General features: G+C 44.3%; 1 protein-coding gene across 5 annotated transcripts in view; it reads right to left on the bottom strand.

The window, feature by feature from the left end:
- SYNE2 (spectrin repeat containing nuclear envelope protein 2) overlaps positions 1 to 21,098 on the bottom strand; it is a 373,624-nt gene that overhangs the window by 209,393 nt on the left and 143,133 nt on the right. For all 5 annotated transcript variants that reach the window (XM_061612375.1, XM_061612372.1, XM_061612374.1 and 2 more), the window contains 8 exons: positions 17,052 to 17,210; positions 15,343 to 15,608; positions 11,322 to 13,422; positions 9,225 to 9,544; positions 7,656 to 7,800; positions 3,037 to 3,255; positions 2,210 to 2,463; positions 1,295 to 1,463 (listed from right to left, as the gene is read on the bottom strand). In XM_061612375.1, the coding sequence (XP_061468359.1) occupies positions 1,295 to 1,463; positions 2,210 to 2,463; positions 3,037 to 3,255; positions 7,656 to 7,800; positions 9,225 to 9,544; positions 11,322 to 13,422; positions 15,343 to 15,608; positions 17,052 to 17,210 (3,633 nt within the window). The remainder of the gene's footprint in view (positions 1 to 1,294; positions 1,464 to 2,209; positions 2,464 to 3,036; positions 3,256 to 7,655; positions 7,801 to 9,224; positions 9,545 to 11,321; positions 13,423 to 15,342; positions 15,609 to 17,051; positions 17,211 to 21,098) is intronic.

The raw sequence follows: 21,098 nt of genomic DNA on the forward strand, positions 1-21,098 counted from the left end.
AAGTGCCTTCTTACATCCTAGCACAGAGATAGCCAATATGGTGCCCTCCAGATGTTGCCGAACTCCCAAATCCCATCAGCCCCAGCCAGCATGGCCAATCAACAGAGTTGATGGGAAATGTAGTCCAATAAAATCTTAAATTCAGTTCTCCATTATTTCTGCAGCAATTTGTGATTTTTTAAAAAAAACCCTGATGAAAATTCTCCGGCATTTTAGTGTGAATAAACACATTTTTGTAGGCGGTTTTGACTAATATACACATTTTTGCAAGCAATTTCTCATTTTTAGATGTCAATTTCACTTATATATTCCTTTTTTGCAAACTTTCCCCTTACATATGCATTTTTGTAACCATTGTTCGGTTGGTGAGCTACATTGAAAAATTCAAATAAGTGCGAATTTTGAAGGACGACCGTTTCAGTTCTCATATTGTTTCAGAAAGTGTGAATTTCACAGATTTGGCATCAAATGTGAACTGAATAGAATTGCTTGTCTTTCTCGAATCCCTGCAGAAGCTGGTGGTGGCTGCTTCCTTTGTCCCAGGAAGGAACTTTTTTGAATTGGGGTATGTGTGTGCCCAAAGGGTGCCTGTGTGTGTGACTGAGAGAGCTATATAAGTGTGATCTGTGAGAGACGGACAGATGTGGTGCATGTGTGATGCAGACAGGGAGGGCAAGAGATATTTACGCTGTCCTTGTGCATGAGGTTGACAAGGAGGCATGTGGGGGGGGATGGAGATGCACCTGGACAGAGAGAGGGGAGGCATATATATGTGAATTGTGTGTTTTTAAGAGTGATAGAGACAGAGAGATGCACATGTGTCTGAGATCTGTTACATGTGTACTCTGTGCTTGCAAGAACAGCTGTAGTGTGGGCACCTTGTATATTTCCCTTAGTAGTGGAGAATGCTACCTGTTGTTATTAGACAGCAACAGCATCTCTCTCTCTCTCTCAATCAATCAATCAATCAATCAATCTTGTATGATTGTGAAACAGGACCAGCAGGACATACCACTGAGGGCTCAGAAAGAGGGAAGAGATGGGAGAAGCATTTTAAAATTGATCAACATGTGAGTACCAACACCTCATTTTTTTTAAAAAAAAAAGTGCATTGGATATAACTATATATTTGACATATCCAAACAGAATTATAAATGATTAATTAATTTTAAAATCAACACTGAAAGTTCGGGGAAGGAGTCTGGAGCATATCAGCACCCAACCTACAAAGACCCCCCACCCTTGTAGGGATGTTACAACCACAGAGGAACATCATGGTGAATGTTTTACCAACCTCAAGTTTCGCTGCCTTTTCGTTAAACGCTTGTAAGTCTATGTCATGGAGCAGAGATAAAGCGTCCTGTAATGACATCTTGACAGCACCAATGTCCTCGTTAACCTTGGCTCGCTCTTCAATCTCAGCCTGCACAGCATCCTTTTGCTTTTCAGCCTTTTGCAACAGCCTGAGGAAATTGCATTGGAAGTAGTAATATATTAAGGGGAGGTTTCAGTGGAAACTGAAATCTGGGATCCAGGAGGATCCAGTGACATCCTGTAATATGATCCCATTACCTTATTTTTGAAGCCCCTAAACACAACCAGCTTTCATTCCAATCAATTAATACCACTGAGTTTCTCTGTCTTTAAAACTATTACAGAACAACCCTATACATGTCTTCTTAGAAGTAAGTGGATATAGGACTACAGTCTTAGGATCATCATATATAATGATGCAATGGTGAATTGGTTAGATTTATTATTTTAAACCAGGACTGCAGAACATGTTGACCTCCAGATGCTAAACTACAACTCCCATCATTCTCCACCATTAGCCATGCTGGATGAGGCTGACGGGATCTTCCTTATCTTTGGGCAAACTTGTTAGGATCAGAACATAAAGAATGGAAACATTGACTCATTTGACTATTTTGTCCAGAAGCAAATAATCATGACGCTGAACAACCCTTACCTTACTTACCTGTTGGGTGTTCATTTTTTAAATTTATTGTTCTGCATGATTGTGAGTTTTTGAAACTTAAAAAATATATAAATATAAACATGTTTTAATAAGGGCTTCCTTTCATCTATCTGAATCTCCCACATTCAGCTTCACTGGATGAGTCTTATGAGAAAGGGAGAAAAAATATCTCTATCCATTTCCCCCAAGCCATGTGTAAATGTGCACACCTCCACAGTTATTTAGACTTACTCTTTTGTTCGATTTTCCATGGCGTGAATTTCATTCACAATAGGAAGGCCTTCTCCTTCTGGGATGCTAAGGATGCTCTTTATGCGCTGAAATATTAAGCGCAACAGCAATTTCTCGGCATTCACACTTTCTTCATAATAGTTTGCACAGTCCAGAAATTCTTGCAATTCCTCTTTGGTGGCTCTTTCCTTCTCTTTTGGGTTTTCGGGTAGTTCTTCCTGAAGGTTGTCTAGAATGATGGTTTCTCGTTCCATCTAAAGAAAAAGAGCAACGGAAAGAACCAGTGAGATAGGAAGAAAACATTAAACAAGACTACAGTTACCTGCCAGTAATCCCCACTGAACACACAGTGGAATTATTTCTGAGTAAACATGCCTAAAAGACTGGACTTAGTAACTTGCTTATTTTACACATGGAGTATAATAGTCATGGTAATTATTGCTCTTAACAGATCTTCCTTGTGCACAGTAAGTGCACTGATCTAATACAAGAGTTACCTGCAACAAAATGTTACAACATGGAGTGTTTCTATTCAGGGTTCCAGCTACTCCATTCAATTCTCCCAACAACCAATCAGCATTTCATGCCACTGAGCATGCTCAGTCCTCAATGGGTTTATTTTGGGGACAGTGTTGCCCCACAGTTTATTTTCCTCCCTAAAGGGCTTTTTTGGGGGTACTTTTTAGGTGAATACTAAATGTTTCCCTTGTGCATGCAAGGTACGTGCTCTGACACTGCGCATATTTGAGATAAACTTGAATCGAAATAGCATGTGGTCCATCAAGCTTGGAAAGATCATCTTGTTGATATGCCCCCAAACTACTCACTTCTTCATTAACTGATTTCCATTCCTGGTTCTGTTCTTCACATTTGCCCTCCCATTCTTTCGCAGTGTTGAGCAAATGAAGCCACTTTAGCCACAAAGCTGACACAACAGTGGCAACCAGCACACCATCGTTTTCATTGCACATCAAACACAGCTGTCCTGAAGCTTGACGCAACCTCATTAGATCCTCTTCGACTGAAACCAGTTGGGAGGACATCATCTTTAAGAGACAAACAGCATAAATATTTGGTGTTAGTGAATTACTTTCTTTTAGTTTAATTAAAATGACTTTCCTATCTTAGAGCCCACGTTGGGCTCTCAAAGTGGCTTGTTAAAAAAAAAAATGTGCAGCATTGACAGAATCTTGTATTTGAACAAGCCTGATTAATGTTCCAGTTAAGAACCTCTGTATGAAAGTTGCTGGGTGAGTGTTATTACCATAACACACACACTGTGATTTTAAGAGAACTGTGTGCCATCTGATCATAGAATCATAGTTGGAAGGGGCCTTGTAGGCCATCGAGTCCAGCCCCCTGCTCACAGCAGGAAATCCACAGCTAGAGCATCTCCCGCAGATAGCTGTCCAGCCTCTGCTTGAAGACATCCAGCGAAGGGGATCCCACCACCTCCCTAGGCAGTCGGTTCCATTGCCGAACTGCCCTTACTGTCAAGAAGTTCCTTCTAATGTCCAATCTGAATCTACGCTCCTGCAACTTAAAACCATTAGACCTAGTCCTACCCTCTGGGGCAGCAGAGAACAAATCTGTACCCTCCTCTATGTGACAGCCCTTCAGGTACTTAAAGAGTGTAATCATGTCACCCCTCAGCCTTCTCTTCACCAGACTGAACATGCCAAGTTCCTTCAACCTTTCCTCATAAGACTTGTTCTCCATACCGGCTATCATCCTCGTCGCCCTCTTCTGAACCCGCTCCAACTTGTCTATATCTTTCTTAAAATGAGGTGCCCAGAACTGAATGCAGTATTCCAAATGAGGCCTGACTAATGCAGAATATAGTGGGACTATTACTTCCCTTGACCTGGAAACTATAGCTCTGTTTATGCAGCCCAAAACCGCGTTTGCCTTTTTTGCCGCAGCATCACACTGCTGGGTCATGTTCAACTTGCGATCCACTACAATTCCAAGGTCCTTCTCACACGCACTACTGCTAGGCCGGGTATTTCCCATCCTGTACCCGTGCATTTTGTTTTTGTGGCCTAAATGCAGAATCCTGCATTTGTCTTTATTGAATGCCATTTTATTAATTTCAGCCCAATTTTCTAGTCTATCCAGGTCCCTTTGGATTTTATTCCTGTCTTACATTGTGTTAGCTATCCCTCCCAGTTTTGTATCATCCGCAAACTTCATAAGGCTTCCCTCCACCCCGTCATCTAAGTCATTGATAAAAATGTTGAAGAGTATCAGCCCCAGGACAGAACCCTGTGGCACTCGACTCGAAACATCCTTCCAGTCCGAAGCAGAGCCACCGACGACCACTCTTTGAGTACGGTTTTCCAACCAGTTGTGGATCCACCTGACAGTATTTCCATCTAGTCCGCATTTGACCAGTTTGCTAATCAAAAGGTCGTGGGGGATTTTGTCAAACGCTTTGCTGAAATCTAGATAGATGACATCTACAGCATTTCCACCATCTACTAAGCTAGTGACCCGATCAAAAAAAGAGATGAGATTAGTTTGACAGGATTTTTTCTTGACAAACCCATGCTGGCTCCTACTAATCACAGCATTGTCATCTAGATAGTTGCCAATGGACTCTTTTATTATCTGTTCTAATATCTTTCCCGGTATTGAAGTCAGACTGACCGGCCTGTAATTCCCCGGATCTATGATGTATTAACTGCTGTCATTTCTATGTATTTTGTTGTTAGATTTCATTTATTTGGCCACTGAAAAAGACCAAAAGGTAGGAACACATCTGGCCAACCTACTCCGGGAGCACTCATTTTAAACTGGCATGAGTTTCATAAGGATATAGAAGTGCTTTCTTGTTAGTTGCTGTGTTTACTCATGGTTATTAAATATTTATTTTAGTGTCTGCAACCCATTTTAGACTATTTTTCCTTAACTCTGTTCTTTCTAATACCCAATCCACAACAGTATCCTTGGGGGTCCAATTTAAGCAGCATATGCAGGTGCTTGGACTGGTGCGTGTGACCACTTCTGCTCTGGATCCTTGCCCCTCTTGGCTGGTAAAAGCTAGCAGGGATGGTACTGCCGGCTGGGCCAGGGAAGTGATAAATGCCTCCTTGCGAGAGGGAGTGGTCCCCAGCTGCCTGAAAGAGGCGGCTGTTAGACCACTTCTAAAGAAGTCTTCCTTGGATTCAGAAAACCTAAATAACTATAGGTCGGTAGCGAATGTTCCATTCCTGGGCAAGGTCTTGGAGCGGGTGGCTGCTAACCAGCTCCAGACACTTTTGGATGAAACCGATTATCTAGATCCATTTCAATCCGGTTTCAGGCCCGGTTTTGGTACTGAGACAGCCTTGGTCGACCTGTACGATGACCTATGTCGGGAGAGGGACGGGGGGAGTGTAACCCTGTTGATTCTCCTTGATCTCTCAGCTGCTTTTGATACCATCAACCATGGTATCCTTCTGGAGCGATTTATCGAGTTGGGAGTGGGAAGTACTGCCTGGCAGTGGCTCCGCTCCTACTTGGTAAGTCGGCTCCAGAAGGTAGTGCTTGGGGAGCATTGCTCAACACCCTGGGTTCTCCAGTATGGGGTCCTGCAGGGGTCAGTTCTGTCCCCCATGCTTTTTAACATCTACATGAAGCCGCTGGGGGCAGTCATCAGGAGTTTTGGAGTGCGTAGTCATCAGTATGCTGATGACACGCAGCTCTACTTCTCCTTTTCATCTTCTTCAGGTGAGGCTGTCAATGTACTGAACCGTTGCCTGGCCGCAATAATGGACTGGATGAGAGCTAATAAATTGAAGCTCAATCCAGACAAGACTGAGATGCTGTTAGTGAGCGGTCTCTCTGATCAGATGGTGGATATTCAACCTGTTCTGGATGGGGTTACACTCCCCCTGAAGGAGCAGGTTCGTAGTTTGGGAGTTCTTTTAGATCCTTCAGTGTCACTTGAGGCCCAGGTAGCCTCGGTGGCACGAAGTGCGTTCTATCAGCTTTGGTTGGTAGCTCAGCTACATCCCTATCTGGACAGCGACGACCTTGCTTCAGTTATCCATGCTCTGGTAACCTCAAGATTGGACTACTGCAATGCGCTTTACGTGGGGCTACCTTTGAAGACAGTTCGGAAACTGCAGCTCGTGCAAAACGCTGCGGCCCGATTGTTGACTAGGACCAAACGATCCGAACATATAACACCTGTTCTGGCCGGCTGCCTATATGTTTCCGGGCCAGATTCAAAGTGTTGGTTTTGACCTATAAAGCCTTACATGGCACGGGCCCCCAATACCTGATGGAACGCCTCTCCCGATATGAAACTACCCGTACACTGCGTGCAACATTGAAGGCCCTCCTCGGGGTACCGACTCATAAAGAGGCCCGGAGGATGACGACAAGATCTAGGGCCTTCTCAGTGGTGGCCCCCGAACTATGGAATAGTCTCTCTGATGAGGTGCGTCTGGCGCCAACTTTGCTCTCTTTTCGGCGCCAGGTTAAAACGTACCTCTTTTCCCAGGCATTTTAACATTTTAATATTCTTAGTATATTTATTACATCTTAGTATACTAGAACAATTATGTAATATGTTTTTAGTCCTTGAATTTTGTTATGTGTGTGGTATTGATATGTGATTTTATTATATTGTATTTTAAATTTATGCTGTTCACCACCCAGAGAGCCGTTGGCTGTGGGCGGTATAAAAATTGAATAAAATAATAATAATAAATAATATGTCTGTCTATAGTTGTGCATTCCACAGCTGGAATTTAACATGAAGTAGACCTGCTGCCATTACATCTACATTTGGCCATAGTATCAGCTAACTTTATAGGTTGTTGTTAAAGATTCTTTAGACAGTGTGAGTGGGTGGGTGGCAGAGCTTGGAAAAGTTACATTTTTTAAACTACAACTCCCATCAGCCCCAGCCAGCATGGCCACTGGATTGGGCTGATGGGAGTTGTAGTTCAAAAAAGTAACTTTTCCAAGCTCTGGTAGGTGGGAGAACTGCTTTGAGCACTGCAAAAATATATACAATTATGTTGCTGTTGTTATATGCCTTCAAGTCAATTACAACTTACGGCGACCTTATGAATCTTTTTCTTAAATATATATTCATAGGGTTTTCATGGTAAGAGGTATTCAGAGGTGGTTTACCATTGCCTTCCTCTAAGCCTACGGCACCTGGTATTCCCAGGTGGTCTCCCATCCAAGTGTTTATTTATTATTGATTTATATCCCTCCCTTCCTCCCAGTAGGAGCCCAGGGCAGCAAACAAAAGCACTAAAAACACTTTAAAACATCATAAAAACAAAACATCTTTAAGAACATTAAAAAAAAAGCTTTCAAGTATTAACCAGGCCTGACCTTGCTTAGCTTCTGAGATCAGACGAGATTGGGTGTGTTCAGGGTAGTATAGCCATAGGCATATACAATTATAAAAATATATAACGGTGATGAGGAAGGCTATTCTCACCTTGCTTTGTTGTGCCTGCTCTAAAGCTTCTTTGTAAGACACTGGAATATGGTGCAAAGATTTCTGAAGCATCTTTTCCACATTGTTGAGTTTAACACGTATCACTTCTTTGGATTTTTTGAAGTTGCAGTATTTTTCCAAACACCTACGGAGGCAACGGCATTAAACAAAACAATTAAAATGTATCTATTTTTGTCAATCATGGAATGAACTTTTCTCCACTTTTAAAAACTGGCACAAAAGAGATTATTGTTGTTGTTTTTAAAAAAGTTGTATCCAACGTTGGCTTTGCTGTAGCAGAAGCACTTTCACTGATGCAAGACAGGATACCCCATTTTCACCAATCCCTCTTAACCAATGCAGGATTTGTCTTTGGCTACAGCTCATGGTCAGTGAGGAGAGAGCTTAATCACAAGTCCCAGTTTGGACAGCATGCTGAACCAAACCCTGGTTTAATGTAGCTCAGTGTGGCAGCTAAAAGGACCAGGGAGCAGCAAAGCTCTGGGAGCCTCCCCATCCATACTGTCTCGCGCTAAGCCAACGTTTGGCTTTGCGTGTCATGCGAACCAGCTCACAGTCTCCCAGCCTAGCCTAGCCCCACAGGGTTGTTACGAGGGTGAAGGATGGAAGATGACCATGTACATTGCCGTGACCTTTTCTATCCAGCTCAACCTTTTCAAGAAAGGCATCCATCCCCTTGCTTAAGCGTGGAAGCAGCCTGCACAAATGGACACCTAGAAAAAATATATGTGGGAGCCACAAGGGAGCTCACAGGCCTATTCCCAGGCAAGTCGCCTGTTAACTTTGGCATTTTGTAGCATATTACAAGGATGCATTATGGCAGGATTATAGCAGGGGTAGGAAACCTCAGTCCCGGGGGCCAAAAGCGGCCCTCCAGACCTCTCCATCTGACCCTCAGAACTCTCCCCAGGTCATACCCCCTCTCCTCAGGTGTCACCCCTCACTGGCCCTTTTTCACACCCCAAATGTTTTTGCCTGGATGGAATGTGTCCTTCAACTCTGATAGTGCCTCTTGCTTGTATGGATGGAGGACAGAGAGGGGTGTCTGAAGGTGTAGAAACTAATATTCTCTTCAAAAGTAAAATTTTTATTCATTGCTCCATACACTTTTGCCTGTGGCCCCTCGCACCACTGGCATATGGCCTTACAAAGGTTGTCCAGAAGGGAATGTGGGCCTTGGTCTGAAAAAGGTCCTTCACCCCTGGATTGTATCAAGGACCCACAGCAAAAGGCTGCAATATACCATGTTCCTGTTCAGAGTTCCAACCAGCTGGCCACGTCTTCTTTCAGGATATTCCATCCCATTCCACCACAATCCCTGTTTTCCATTCCACTCAGCATCCTGTGACCACTGAGGATGCTGTCCTCACTGGGCTGCTTTGGGGAGGGTACAACCCTTGGGGGATCTTCCCTTAACAATTTTGCTTCCTTCTGTAAACCTCAGAGTTCCCACAAACATGCTGTTCCCTCCCTCTTGCAGTAGCCTCATTCTGACTCTGCACAAAGCAGCTTCCCGGATTTCGGAAAGGATGAGAACGGTCGACCTACCTCTGCACATCAGATTTTCTCTTCTGCTCCTTGTCTCTTACTATCAAACTCTTAGCGACTAGATCACTAAGCGTTTTCCTCAGTTGTAATTTGTCTTGTGGTTTAGTTGTGTTATCTATTGTGGAGGCCAGTGCTCCTACTTCAGCTTTTGCAGCCTCAAATTCTTCTTGTTTCTGGTGAGAGAGGAGGCTGGACTCTTCTAGTTCATCGAAGCTGAGTAGAGGAGAGACAAGGGCTTCACGCTGAGTGAGGAGGTCGGCAGCCTTTTGGACCACTTCACGGAAAGACTTCACAGTCCCAAAGGCTTCGTCTAAGGCACTCTGCACAGGTTAACAAGATTGATCTTTTTAAAAGGCAACTGAAAAATGCAACAAGGTTGTGCGGCTGATAAATATGAACCTTTTATCTCATACATTTCTCTGCCCTAGTGCTTTAAGACAGGTTGATGTAGCCCTGCTCCAGGTTATGTTACTTCAAAGGTTAACATCTACTAGTAGCAGGTTCTTTTCAGTGGTGGCCCCAGAACCTAGGAATGCATTACCCTAAGACATCTGCCCATCTCCTTTTCTTGCTGATATTCAAAGGCAGGTGAAAACATGTGTTTCACCAGATCTTTGGAGCACAGGCATTTCAGGGATCTGTTTATTGTTCCATTTAGCTTTGCTGTTCATTTTAAGTTGACTTTTAAAGTATATTTTCCCAGAGATTTTAACTGTCGATTTTGGCTTCATATCTTATTTTGTACAACCCTTTTAGGAAAACTTTAAGTGAAAAGTGGCACTTAAATAAACCTCAGAGTCACAGAGGGCCAATCAGAAGTGACTGTTGATGGTATCCAATGGCTATGCCCTACCTCCACCGTTAGAGGCAGCATGTGTGTGAATACCAGTGGCTGGAAATTGCAAAAGGGAGAGCACTGCAGCACTCAGGTCCTGCTTGGGGACTTCCCCAGAGGCATTTGGTTGGCCACAGTGAGAACAGGAAGCTGGATGAAATAGGCCTTTGGCCTGATTCAGCAGCCAGGCTCTTTTCATGTTCTTACAGAAAGGCTGACAGGGTGAAGCAGACATCTAGTGCTGGTTTTGACCTTTAAAGCCCTAAACGGCTCAGAACCGCCATACCTCAAAGGCTGCCCCTCCCCATGTGAACCAGTCAGGACCTTGCAGTCTTCATCAGAGGCCCTTCTCTGTAGGCCCAACCCGAGGGAGATGTGGAGGGCATCCACACAAGAACGAGCCTTTGCAGTGGTGCCCTGCTTCCCTTGACTGTGGAAGGCTCTCCCCAGGAAGACAAGCCTGGCACCATCCTTGCCAGTCTTTTTGATGCCAGGCTGAGACCTTTCTGTTTTCCCCAGGTCTTTGGTTAATTAATGTTAAATGTAAATATACTCCCTTCAAGTCGACTCCAACTTATGGCAACCCTATGAATAGGGTTTTCATGAGGCTGAGAGGCAGTGACTGGCCCAAGGTCACCCAGTGAGCTTCATGGCTATGGCGGGATTTGAACCCTAGTCTCCCAGGTCGTAGTCCAACACCTTAACCACTACACCACACTGGCTCTCTAATTAATGTTAACCAACATTAATTAATGTTGCCTCTTATGGTGGTGCTCATCTTTTAGTGGGGTGGGTAGGACATGTACTTATTAATATGTTGCTAGATGAACATTTTGTATTGTTCATTGTTGATGAAACTGAGGTTATCATACTTTGGACACATCATGAGAAGACAGGATTCACTAGAAAAGACAATCATGTTGGGAAAAACAGAAGGCGGTAGAAAAAGAGGAAGGCCAAACAAGAGATGGATTGATTCCATAAAGGAAGCCACAGACCTGAACTTACAAGATCTGAACAGGGTGGTTCATGACAGATGCTCTTGGAGGTCACTGATTCATGGGTTCACCGTAAGTCATAGTCGACTTGGAGGCACATAACAACAAAACATTGTTTTAATTTTTTTTCTGGTTTACAAACTGCTTTTATATGTTGTCTTTTCTTTTGTCAAGTCACTTGGAGACTTTTTATTGTATGAAGTAGCTGATAAATGTTATTATTATTATTATTAATATTCAGCATCAGCATCTAGGATTACTTACTCTACGCGCAGCAACGTCCAGTTTCAGCTGCATTTTCAGGTTTTGCAGTTCTTCCAATTCACTCTCCAAATGATCAGGGAAGGAAGATCTTTCTTCCTGAGCCCCTCTCCTTTGCTTTATTGAATCTTCAGCAGCACAAGATTCTGCTTCTACAGCATCTTCAAGCACTTGACAGTACATCTTTTCATATACGATCATTGGTATTTCCAAGTCAAGTAGGACAGGCTGCTGGAGCTCAGATTTAATTTGCTTTAAGGTCGCTAGATTGTGACCCAGCTTGCTCTGAAGACCTTGCTCAGGCCTGCATTTTTCTTGAACAGCCAATATCTTAGACTGGATCATTTCTGCCAGCCTTTCTATTTTTACTCCCAAGCTCTTTATTTGCTGCATCTTGGCCTCCTTGAGAGAGGGACCAAAGGCCTCGCTTTCTTCTAACAGTCTGAGTGCCTCCTGAGCTAAGTACCTGGCATGGGCCACTCTCCAGCTCAAAACCTTTTCAGACATCAGACTGGTTTCAGAGGCAATAGTGTCGGAACAATCTTTTAAATCATCACAGCATTTCTGTATAATAGATATGATTGCCTCGACCTCACTGAGTGCCGTTTGGTGCCTGTTGCATTTTGCAGAAAAGTTAATCCTCTGCTCAAGCTCATTCTTCATTTCGCAAAACCGGCTTTGCAGTTCATCAAGGTGTGATGCGTCCCATTTCAGATTTAGGCACTGCCAAATCTCCTTGTATTTCTCCAACTGCGATAAACTTGACTGGATGGCTAAAGCTCTCTCTTTAAGCACACTCAATTTATCCTTAATGTCTTGATCTGTATCTGCTGCTTCCAGTTCCAGCTCATCACACTGGAGACTGTCAAGACTGTGCTGCAATGACATGAGCTTTCCCGAGAGTTTTGCATAGGCATCTATCTTGTTTTGTACTGTACGGCAATTAATCTGGATTAGCCTGTGGGCTCTCTTAGCTCTGCTCCTGAGGCTTGTCAAAGAGTCATTTAGAAACAACTGCTCAAATACATATAGCCCCTGAGGTGCATCTTTGCAATTTGCATCTACAAGGCCTTCTGCCTCCTGTATCTCCTTTGCAGCCTCTTCTAAAAGGGCCTGCCTGTGGTCCAGTTCTGGCTTCAGGCTTGTGTCACCGGTATCGGGGCTAGACATTCTCTCTGTGTCTCGAAGATGGGTTCCCACCTTTTCTGTGTCTGCAAAAAACTGTTGTCTCTTTTCAAGCTGAGATTCCAGCTGCTGCAACCTCTGAACTAATTTCAGCACAAGGTCTTGGTAGCAGGTTTGTAACTCTTCTGAAAGGAAGCTGAGGGCAGATGCTTCTCTTGGTTCCAGCTGAGGAGCAATGCGCCGGGCCTCATCAGCCAGCAGCAGGAGATCTGATTCTTTCTCCTTGGCGGCACTGAGCAGAACCTGACAGCTTTTGATCTGTGACATTAGATCATCTGGGAAAAGTGCGACCTTCTCCTCAAGATGGAGCAACGAGACCCTGGCCCACACAATGGCCTCTTCTAGCTTCTTTGTAATTCCATATGCTTGGGGATAATGGCCAGTCCTTGGGGCATCCTCCCTAGGGGTCAGCTGCTCTAGTTCGTCCACTTGGCTCTGCAAATTGTTTATGGCGCTTTCCAGAGCTCTTTTTCCTGGGTCACTCCACAGCCTTTTCATTTGCAACTCGGCACCTCTTTTTAACAGGGAGACACTCTGTTTAAGAGTTTGTAGCTCTATGGCCATCAATGCTGGGTGTGGTCGGTCTTCCTCATTATGACTGTCCAGGCCTGTTCGCAAATGGTGCTGCTGTTGCAACAGCTTTCTGAGGTCCTGTGCCTTGTCTATGAACACTTTAAATTCATTGGCTTGCGCTGCAACCCGGAGCTGTTTCCTTTGAAGGGAGTCCTCCATTTGTCTCCACCATTGCTCAACTTGAGTCACCTGGCTTTGAGTTGACTCCTCGTCCATCCTGGTTAGATGTCTAGATAGGTTTTCTTGTGCAGTTTTCAGCTTGTTCAAAAGGGTTCTCTCTTTCTGCATAGAAGCCAAGCACTTCTTAATATTCTCCAGGAGAACTGTGTCTGCTGCGGGTCCCCTTCTGAAAAGGAAAAAGAGTGGAACCTATTCAGCGTTTTTAAAGGCAATGTTGCTCAATGCACACTAGCTAAACAGCTGCTGGATGGATTGATTCCATAAATGAGTTCTGCACCAGCCTGCATGAATTCATAATAATTTTGGATGTAGCACTACGCATAAAGGCTTTGAAAAAACATGTAAGAGAAGGGCCGGCTCCAGGAATGCCAGGGCCCTTGGGCATCAGCTTGCCCTGGGCCCCAGCATGTGTGTGCACATGTGTGCGCGCATGCACATACACGCACATGCCCCCCCACCTGTCTGCTGTCTTTTACCATTGCCCTTAACGAAGATGGCGGCTGCGGTTTCCCTAAGGGGATGACGCCCCCGCCGCCATCTTAGTTGATGGCAGAGACGTGTGCGCGTAGGTAGGTGGGGGGGAGTGGGGGGGCGGATCACGGAAGGGGAGCGTAGGGGCAGCTGAGGGGGCCCCTGTAGCTCCAGGGGCCGTCGGGCCAGTGCCCCACCTGGCCGCCCTTTAGAACCGGCCCTGTGTAAGAGTATCCAGGTTATTCAAGATCAATCCATCCTCTTGGATCAAGTGATCAATACATAAATGTATTCTGGAAGTCCAGGCAGTTGTTCATGTTTAGCTCAACTGCCCATAAGAGCTAAATGAAAAGGGAATAAACAACTTTAAATGCTTGCGATTTGTTTTAGCATTAAAATCAATGATGGCCAGTTTGTGCATTCATTGTGATGGAGGCATTTGTTCTCCTGCATATCAGGTCAAAACCAAGAATCCAAGCAAACTTTTGATAGGCATGAGAGTACAGTTTGAGCTAATAAAATAATACTTTTTGCCTCCCATGTATTTAGCTTTACGGAAGTATCTTTACCTATTATCTATATCTATCAATTCAAAACAAAACAAAAACCTTCTGAAATGTTTTAGATTGCTTGCTTGCAAACTGTGTTCCAGGGGACCCTGAGATTCCTTGCACCCTTATCAGGGATTCCTCTGTGAAAATAGGAAACCAGCTTCCTTGACAGACACACCTTGCCTTCTCTACAACATACATCCTCAGAGAGTGCCAAGTACATTTTAGGACACGTGCTGAGTTCATATAGAGAACTGAGTGAGTGCCCTAGAACCAGGCCCCAAATCAAATTGCCGAGGGTCTTGAGGGACCACTTAATGATTTTTTTCCTGCTTGTTGTAGCAACCGCAATGCACTGCGCTAGATGCTGTATGATTTTTGTCATTTTATTGCTTCTTTTATTTCTTATATTGTATTACCATTTGCATTCCACAGAATTCAGATTGTAATGTGAGAACGTACAATGTAAGAGAGAAAAGCAGCGATAAACATACAATTAAAAATTGACATGAATATTTAATGTGGACATGCTGAGGACCACCTGAATGAAGCTCAGGGACCACTGGTGGTCCACTGATCACAGTCTGGGAACCCCTGCTGTAGAAAGTTTTCTGCATAAGCAGAGACTACTTCTCTACATGACAAAACTGAAAGATAGCACCAGCATTCACGTTTTACAATTCCTGCACGAAGGCAGAATGGTCTCCTAGCCCGCCTGATATATGCTCTTATGCACTTCAGGTAGAGCTCTGCAGGGATTGAGCCTGGCACCTCCAGCAAGCACAGGATGTGTTCCGCTATTGATCTACAGTCCTTCCCTTGGAGATGTGTGCACACCAGAGGATGCTCTTGAAAAACAAACAAAACAAAATAGGTTTTGTAATTCTAACATATTGTGTTGTGTACATGGCCTTTGGGAAGTGCCAAGTTGCCAAATAAATAAATGGAAGCAGGGCATATTTCTCCCCTATGGTGCACTTGTTGCAAAGTTGGAGTAACTCTTTGGGTGAATTACATCAGATATGTTAGTCCAGCTGATGTAGAAATCTGACCCATGTACTCACGTTTTTATGTTTTCTTTTTCCGCCGATAAATGTTTCATTGAAGACTGGACAGCAGCAAGGCATTCTTGGTAATCATTTACTAAATGAAACTGAGTCTGCTTGGCCTCTTTAACAGCTATTAAATCTTGCAGTAGTCTGTCCCAGTCAGAAGCTTCTATGCTGCGTGGTTGTGGCACACCTGATTTGCTTCTTTCTGCAGTGGTCAAGCATTCTCCTTGCCATGACAAAGCACTGGCCTTCTGTTTTTCCAGTTGAGTACATAAATTCTACAATTAGAAGACCGGGCACAGAAGTTTTAAAACAAAATGGCCTTGTTGGCATGTCATGGTAAAACATCGTTGCCAATTTCACCCTCCCCTCTAGCGTATTGAAGAAACGAACTGTGATCTCGGGACTGGCATCACTTCCGAACTGGGGATTGTGGTTTATTCCACTCTAACAAACCATGAACAAGCCAAGAACAAACCTCAGCTATATATTTATATTGTAGTTTGTATTGACGGAAGCAAACTGCAATCCCCAGTTTGGACGTAATGCCAAGCCACAGATCATGGATTGCTTCTCCGCACATGAGCAGGGAGGTGCACAGTATCAGCGCATTCACAGTAAACCATTAACTGTGATTTACGGTTAACTATTGTTAACTACAGTTTACTGTGATGTGTCACAATCTTAATTTAAGGACATTAGAAAGGTCCTTCTGGTTCAGGCCAAAGCTTTGGATGCACTCCCGGAATGTCCAATTTCTGGCCAAACTGCCCTTGGAACATCACCAGGATTGAAGCGATGGTGGAAGGGTTTTCTGACACTGCATTGGGGAGGTCTCTGACCACATACTTTCCTCTCTGCAGGCAGAGAGGGATATCTACAGCATCTTATGGCTCCTCAGTGTACCTCCCATGAATGGTTTTGTCTGATGTGCCTTATTTTAAATGTCACTGCACTATCATGTTGAATTATTCATTATTCGTACTCTGCTGCACATTGCCCTAAAATCCACCCTGGATGAAGCATGGCATAGAACGATTTTAAATAAAAATAAAGGCAGTGGAATATTCACGAGGGATGGAAAGATCTGTCAATTTTGGTTCTATAAGTTTCTCATTTTCAATCTTAAATCCAGTTCTCCACATTTCTGCAGCAATTAACAATTTTTTTTAAAAAAAAATCCTCATGAAAACTTTCCAGCATTTTAGTGTGAATTTCTCCTAATAAACACATTTTTGTGGGCAGTTTTGATTAATGTACACATTCTTGATGGCTAGGATTAGACAAATTCATGTAGGATAAGGCTATCAATGGCTACCAGCCATGATGACTATTCTCTGCTTCCATAGTTGGAGGTGGGATGCTTCTGAACACCAACTGCTGGAAAACACAGGAGGGGAGAGTGCTCTTGCACTCAAATCCTGCTTGCAGGCATCCCATGGGCAACTTGTGGGCCACAGTGAGAACAGGATGATGAACTAGATGGGCCACTGGCCTGATCCAGCAGGCTCTTCTTATGTTTTGCAAGCAGTTTCTCATTATACAGTGCATTTTGTATGTTATTTTCACTAATATATTCATTTTTATTCACACTTTCCCTCAATATATGCATTTTTGTAAACGTCATTTGGTTGACGAACTGCATTGTAAAATTCGAATAAATGAATTTTGAAGGATGGCTGCATTTCAGATCTCATATCATTTCAGAAAGTGTGAATTACCGCTATCTCTCTCAGTTGATCGTCCACCAACACAGTGTCTAACTCTGCAGCCAGGCTTTTCACTTTGTTGACCTTTTGTACCATCTCAGCATATTGTGCAGTCGCTTGGACTTCAGGAAGAAGCTGACACCCCTGGGAAATCATTTCCAGCTCTGAGCCCTGAAAACACAAAACAGGGAATCTCAGTCAACACACTGCTTTAATTTGGTTCATCTTTCTCCCCACTCTGTGCAGCAAAAGTTAATTTCTATGCAGTTCATCCAGACGTTCTGCTGGGGCTCAAATACACCTGGAAGCTGTATTAGAAGTCACATCATCTAATCTTAGATGCGTTGTGTTGGCTGTGATTATTGAGTGGAACCGTTTTCTGCTGAAACTCATTCAAAGGGTCTGTGCAAAGTCCCAAAAGGCGTGGTGCTCCAAGGATCAAGACTGAGGAAGCTGTGGAGTCCCTAAGCCAGCATCAAGAAGTGAGTACAGCTCTCCCATGCGGTGAACTTTTGGATTTCAATGGGCAGCTTCTCAGAGAAGTGACTTTATGCTCTGCGCTGACTCCACCCATCAGGCCGGCCACTGGATCCCTCTGAGCAGGAAAGAGTGTATGGGGACTGTGCAGAACTTTTGGCCATGCAGATGTTGCTGAACTACAACACATATCTTCCCTGGCCATGCTTGCTGGGACTGATGGGAGTTGTAGTTCAGCAACAGCTGGACTACAACTCCCATCTTCCCCGGCCATTGGCCATGTTCACTGGGGCTGATGGGAGTTGTAGTTCAGCCACATCTGGAGGCCAAACATTCCCCATACCTAATACATAAAGTGATTCCTGTTCCAGTGAAGCCTTGCTGAGCAACAAGGAGCTCCTGTACTCTGGTGTTCTTTCCTTGGTTAGTCTTTGGTTCTGGCTCCTGGTTTGCTCCTTGCTCCTACCTTCGATCCTGGCTGCTCCCATAACTCCTGCTTTCTGATTCATCTCACACTGCTGCCCTTGGCCCACCTGAAGCAGGCAATCCTTGTCCCAGGTCATGTGTCTGTGAGTGGGGCAGAGACTGCATGTCCCCAGGCTACCCCACTGGCTTCTTCATGACTTGCGTTTTGGTATTTGGTTAAGACATTTGATCTCACCAAGAGAGATGATGGAGCCTTGTGGCTGAGCCCTAGTTCAGATTTCGCCAGAGCCATGAATTCAGAGGGAGGCAAAATGCTGAGTCAAGATTCCCTGATGATGTGTAAGACGATTGAACCTGGGTGGTGACTAGAGATGGGCAAACCTGTCAAGTTCAGTTTCTTTCAGTTTCTCATTTTTTCCACTCATAAGCAGTTCTCCACATTTCTACATCAATTTGCAAATTTTTATTTTAAAAAATCCTCATGAAAATACACCAGCATTTTAGTGCAAATTTCTCCTAATATATGCAATTTTGCCTAATATATGCATTTTTGCAAAATAATCCCCCCTAACAGAATTCACTTTGGTATGTTCTCCCCACTAATATATGCATTTATATGCATGCTTTACCCTGGTACAAACAATTCCAGGATCTCTTCTCGATCGTCCCAGAGTGCAGGACACGGAATAATGGGCTCAAGTTGCAGGAAGTCAGATTTCGACTGGACATCAGGAAAAACTTCCTAACTGTTAGAGCCATATGACTATGGAACCAATTACCTAGAGAGGTAGTGGGCTCTCCGACACTGGAGGCATTCAAGAGGCAGCTGGACAGCCATCTGTCAGGTATGCTTTAAGTTGGACTGCTGCATTGGACTCGATGGCCTTAATCAGAGCTTGGAAATGTTACTTTTTTGAACTACAACTCCCATCAGCCCAATCCAGTGGCCATGATTGCAGCCTGTTTGCAAGGGACCCATTAGTGGAAGAAACAGCAGGTACCAAAAATGGGAGAAGTGGAAAGAGAATATGGGGCATATATAAAATAACTTACTATATGAGACTCTGGATTGAAACAGGACACGGAATAATGGGCTCAAGTTGCAGGAAGTCAGATTTCGACTGGACAGCAGGAAAAACTTCCTGACTGTTAGAGCCATACGACAATGGAACCAATTACCTAGAGAGGTAGTGGGCTCTCCAACACTGGAGGCATTCAAGAGGCAGCTGGACAGCCATCTGTCGGGAATGCTTTGATTTAGATTCCTGCATTGCGCAGAGGGTTGGACTTGATGGCCTCACAGGCCCCTTCCAACTCTATGATTCTATGATTCCCTATACTTTACTTGGCTTGAGAACTGCATTGCAAAATTTGGAGAAGTGCACATTTTGAAAAATGACTGGGCTTCTATTGTTTTGTAAAGTAAGAATTAGGTAGGTTCACCTTTAAATGTGAACTGAATCCAGTTTTGGAAAAATGGCAGGGTATAAATAAAGATAATAATAATAATAATAACAACAACAACAACAACTTCTCCCCATCTCCAAGTTAGATATGTGAAGGCCCGGGGGAAAAAACCTGGACAAATGGGGGGGGAAGTTGTTTTCCTTTTTCCTGGAAAAAAAAAATGGGAAAAATAGGAAGGGGAAAAAAAATTGTTCAAATTTTTCTGTTCCCCCCCCCCCAGGCCTTCACATCCCTGTCCCTAGTGGTGACAGCATCACACTGAGCATTTACCAACAACTCAGAAACAAATAACAGGAATGGAGAGATGTTCATTCTCATGATATCATGACATGGTAGCTCATCATATGAATTACAGGAGACTGGGGTGTTGGGAATCAACACAGAGATATGGTTTTCAGCAGCATACCTGCATCGCAAATACCGTGTAGCTCTGCCCCAATGCCACCCACTTAATTCATGACTGAGTTGGGAATTGGATCAGTGACTTTGTGGCACATGGCTCAATGCCATGCAATACAATCTTGTAAATGTTCACTTGGAGGTAAGTCCCATGGACTTCAAAAACATTCACTCCCAGCTAACGGTACATAAGATTGAAATGTTAGTGTACATCAGATCCAGGGCTGGCACCAGAGCGCGGCCAGGTCGGGCCTCTGGGTCCCCTGAAGGGCCACTCCTTAGGGTGGGTGGATAGCGCTCCCTTCTGTGATCCGCGGCAGTGCTGGCTCCTGACCCTGCTGCAGATCATGAGAGGGAACTCCCAGGCACCCCTCCTACTGTCGCACAGGCCCACGACGCCCACCTGCATGCCCCACCTACCTCTCCCTTGATGTAAATGCTGGTCGTGCTGCGCACGCAAGCCTGCCATCAACCAAGATGGCGGCTGAGGTTTCCTTAAGGGGCTAATGCCCCTGCAGCAATCTTGGGTTTTCTGGGTTTTCCCCCAACCCTTTGAAACAGATTTGGGGGGGCGCCTGGGGGGCACAGAGAGAGAGATGAGGCAGGAAAAGTTCCACTGCACAGCAGGAAGTGCTTGTGTTAGCAGAGCTCCTTTGCTGGATACCTGCCCATGCACAGAGTCTGGCTGCCCCAACCATAATCACTTAATCTGGGAAGAACTCGACACAGAGAGGCCATTCGCATGTCAGCATCCCTGAGTCATGTGTAACATGTATCATTAGGCCAGCCATGCTCTTTAGCCTCAGCACCCCATCTGCAACACATGAATAGTGTATTATTATTATTTGTTACATTTATACCTCGTCTTCCTTTCACCATGGAACCCAAGGTGGCATGCATGTGGTTCCCAGGCGGTCTCCCATCCCGGCACTGGCCAGACCCAGACCTGCTTAGCTTCAGCAAGGTGGTGGCCTCACGTGCCTTCAGACCATAGCTTGAGACCATAGCCTGGAATAATAACACTAGACCTCTCCCTCACAGTGCCATTGTTAAGGATCCCTTTGATAAATGCACGCAAACTGAATACCCTGAACTCTCTAAAACGCTTTATGAACTCTGAATATTCCCCAAAGCTGCTTAATGGAGTACCTCGCTTCCCTTTTGAGTTGTTGGCATTTGACTGTTAGTTCTGTGGTGTTATTTCCCTCTTGATGAATTTCAAATTTATTGGTATTTCTGTGAATTTTATAGATTTGCTTCGCCACCTCAGGCACTGCATGAATATGGATA

This window comes from Rhineura floridana, chromosome 2 (assembly GCF_030035675.1).
Source record: "Rhineura floridana isolate rRhiFlo1 chromosome 2, rRhiFlo1.hap2, whole genome shotgun sequence".
In the NCBI taxonomy this organism is placed as follows: domain Eukaryota; kingdom Metazoa; phylum Chordata; class Lepidosauria; order Squamata; family Rhineuridae; genus Rhineura; species Rhineura floridana.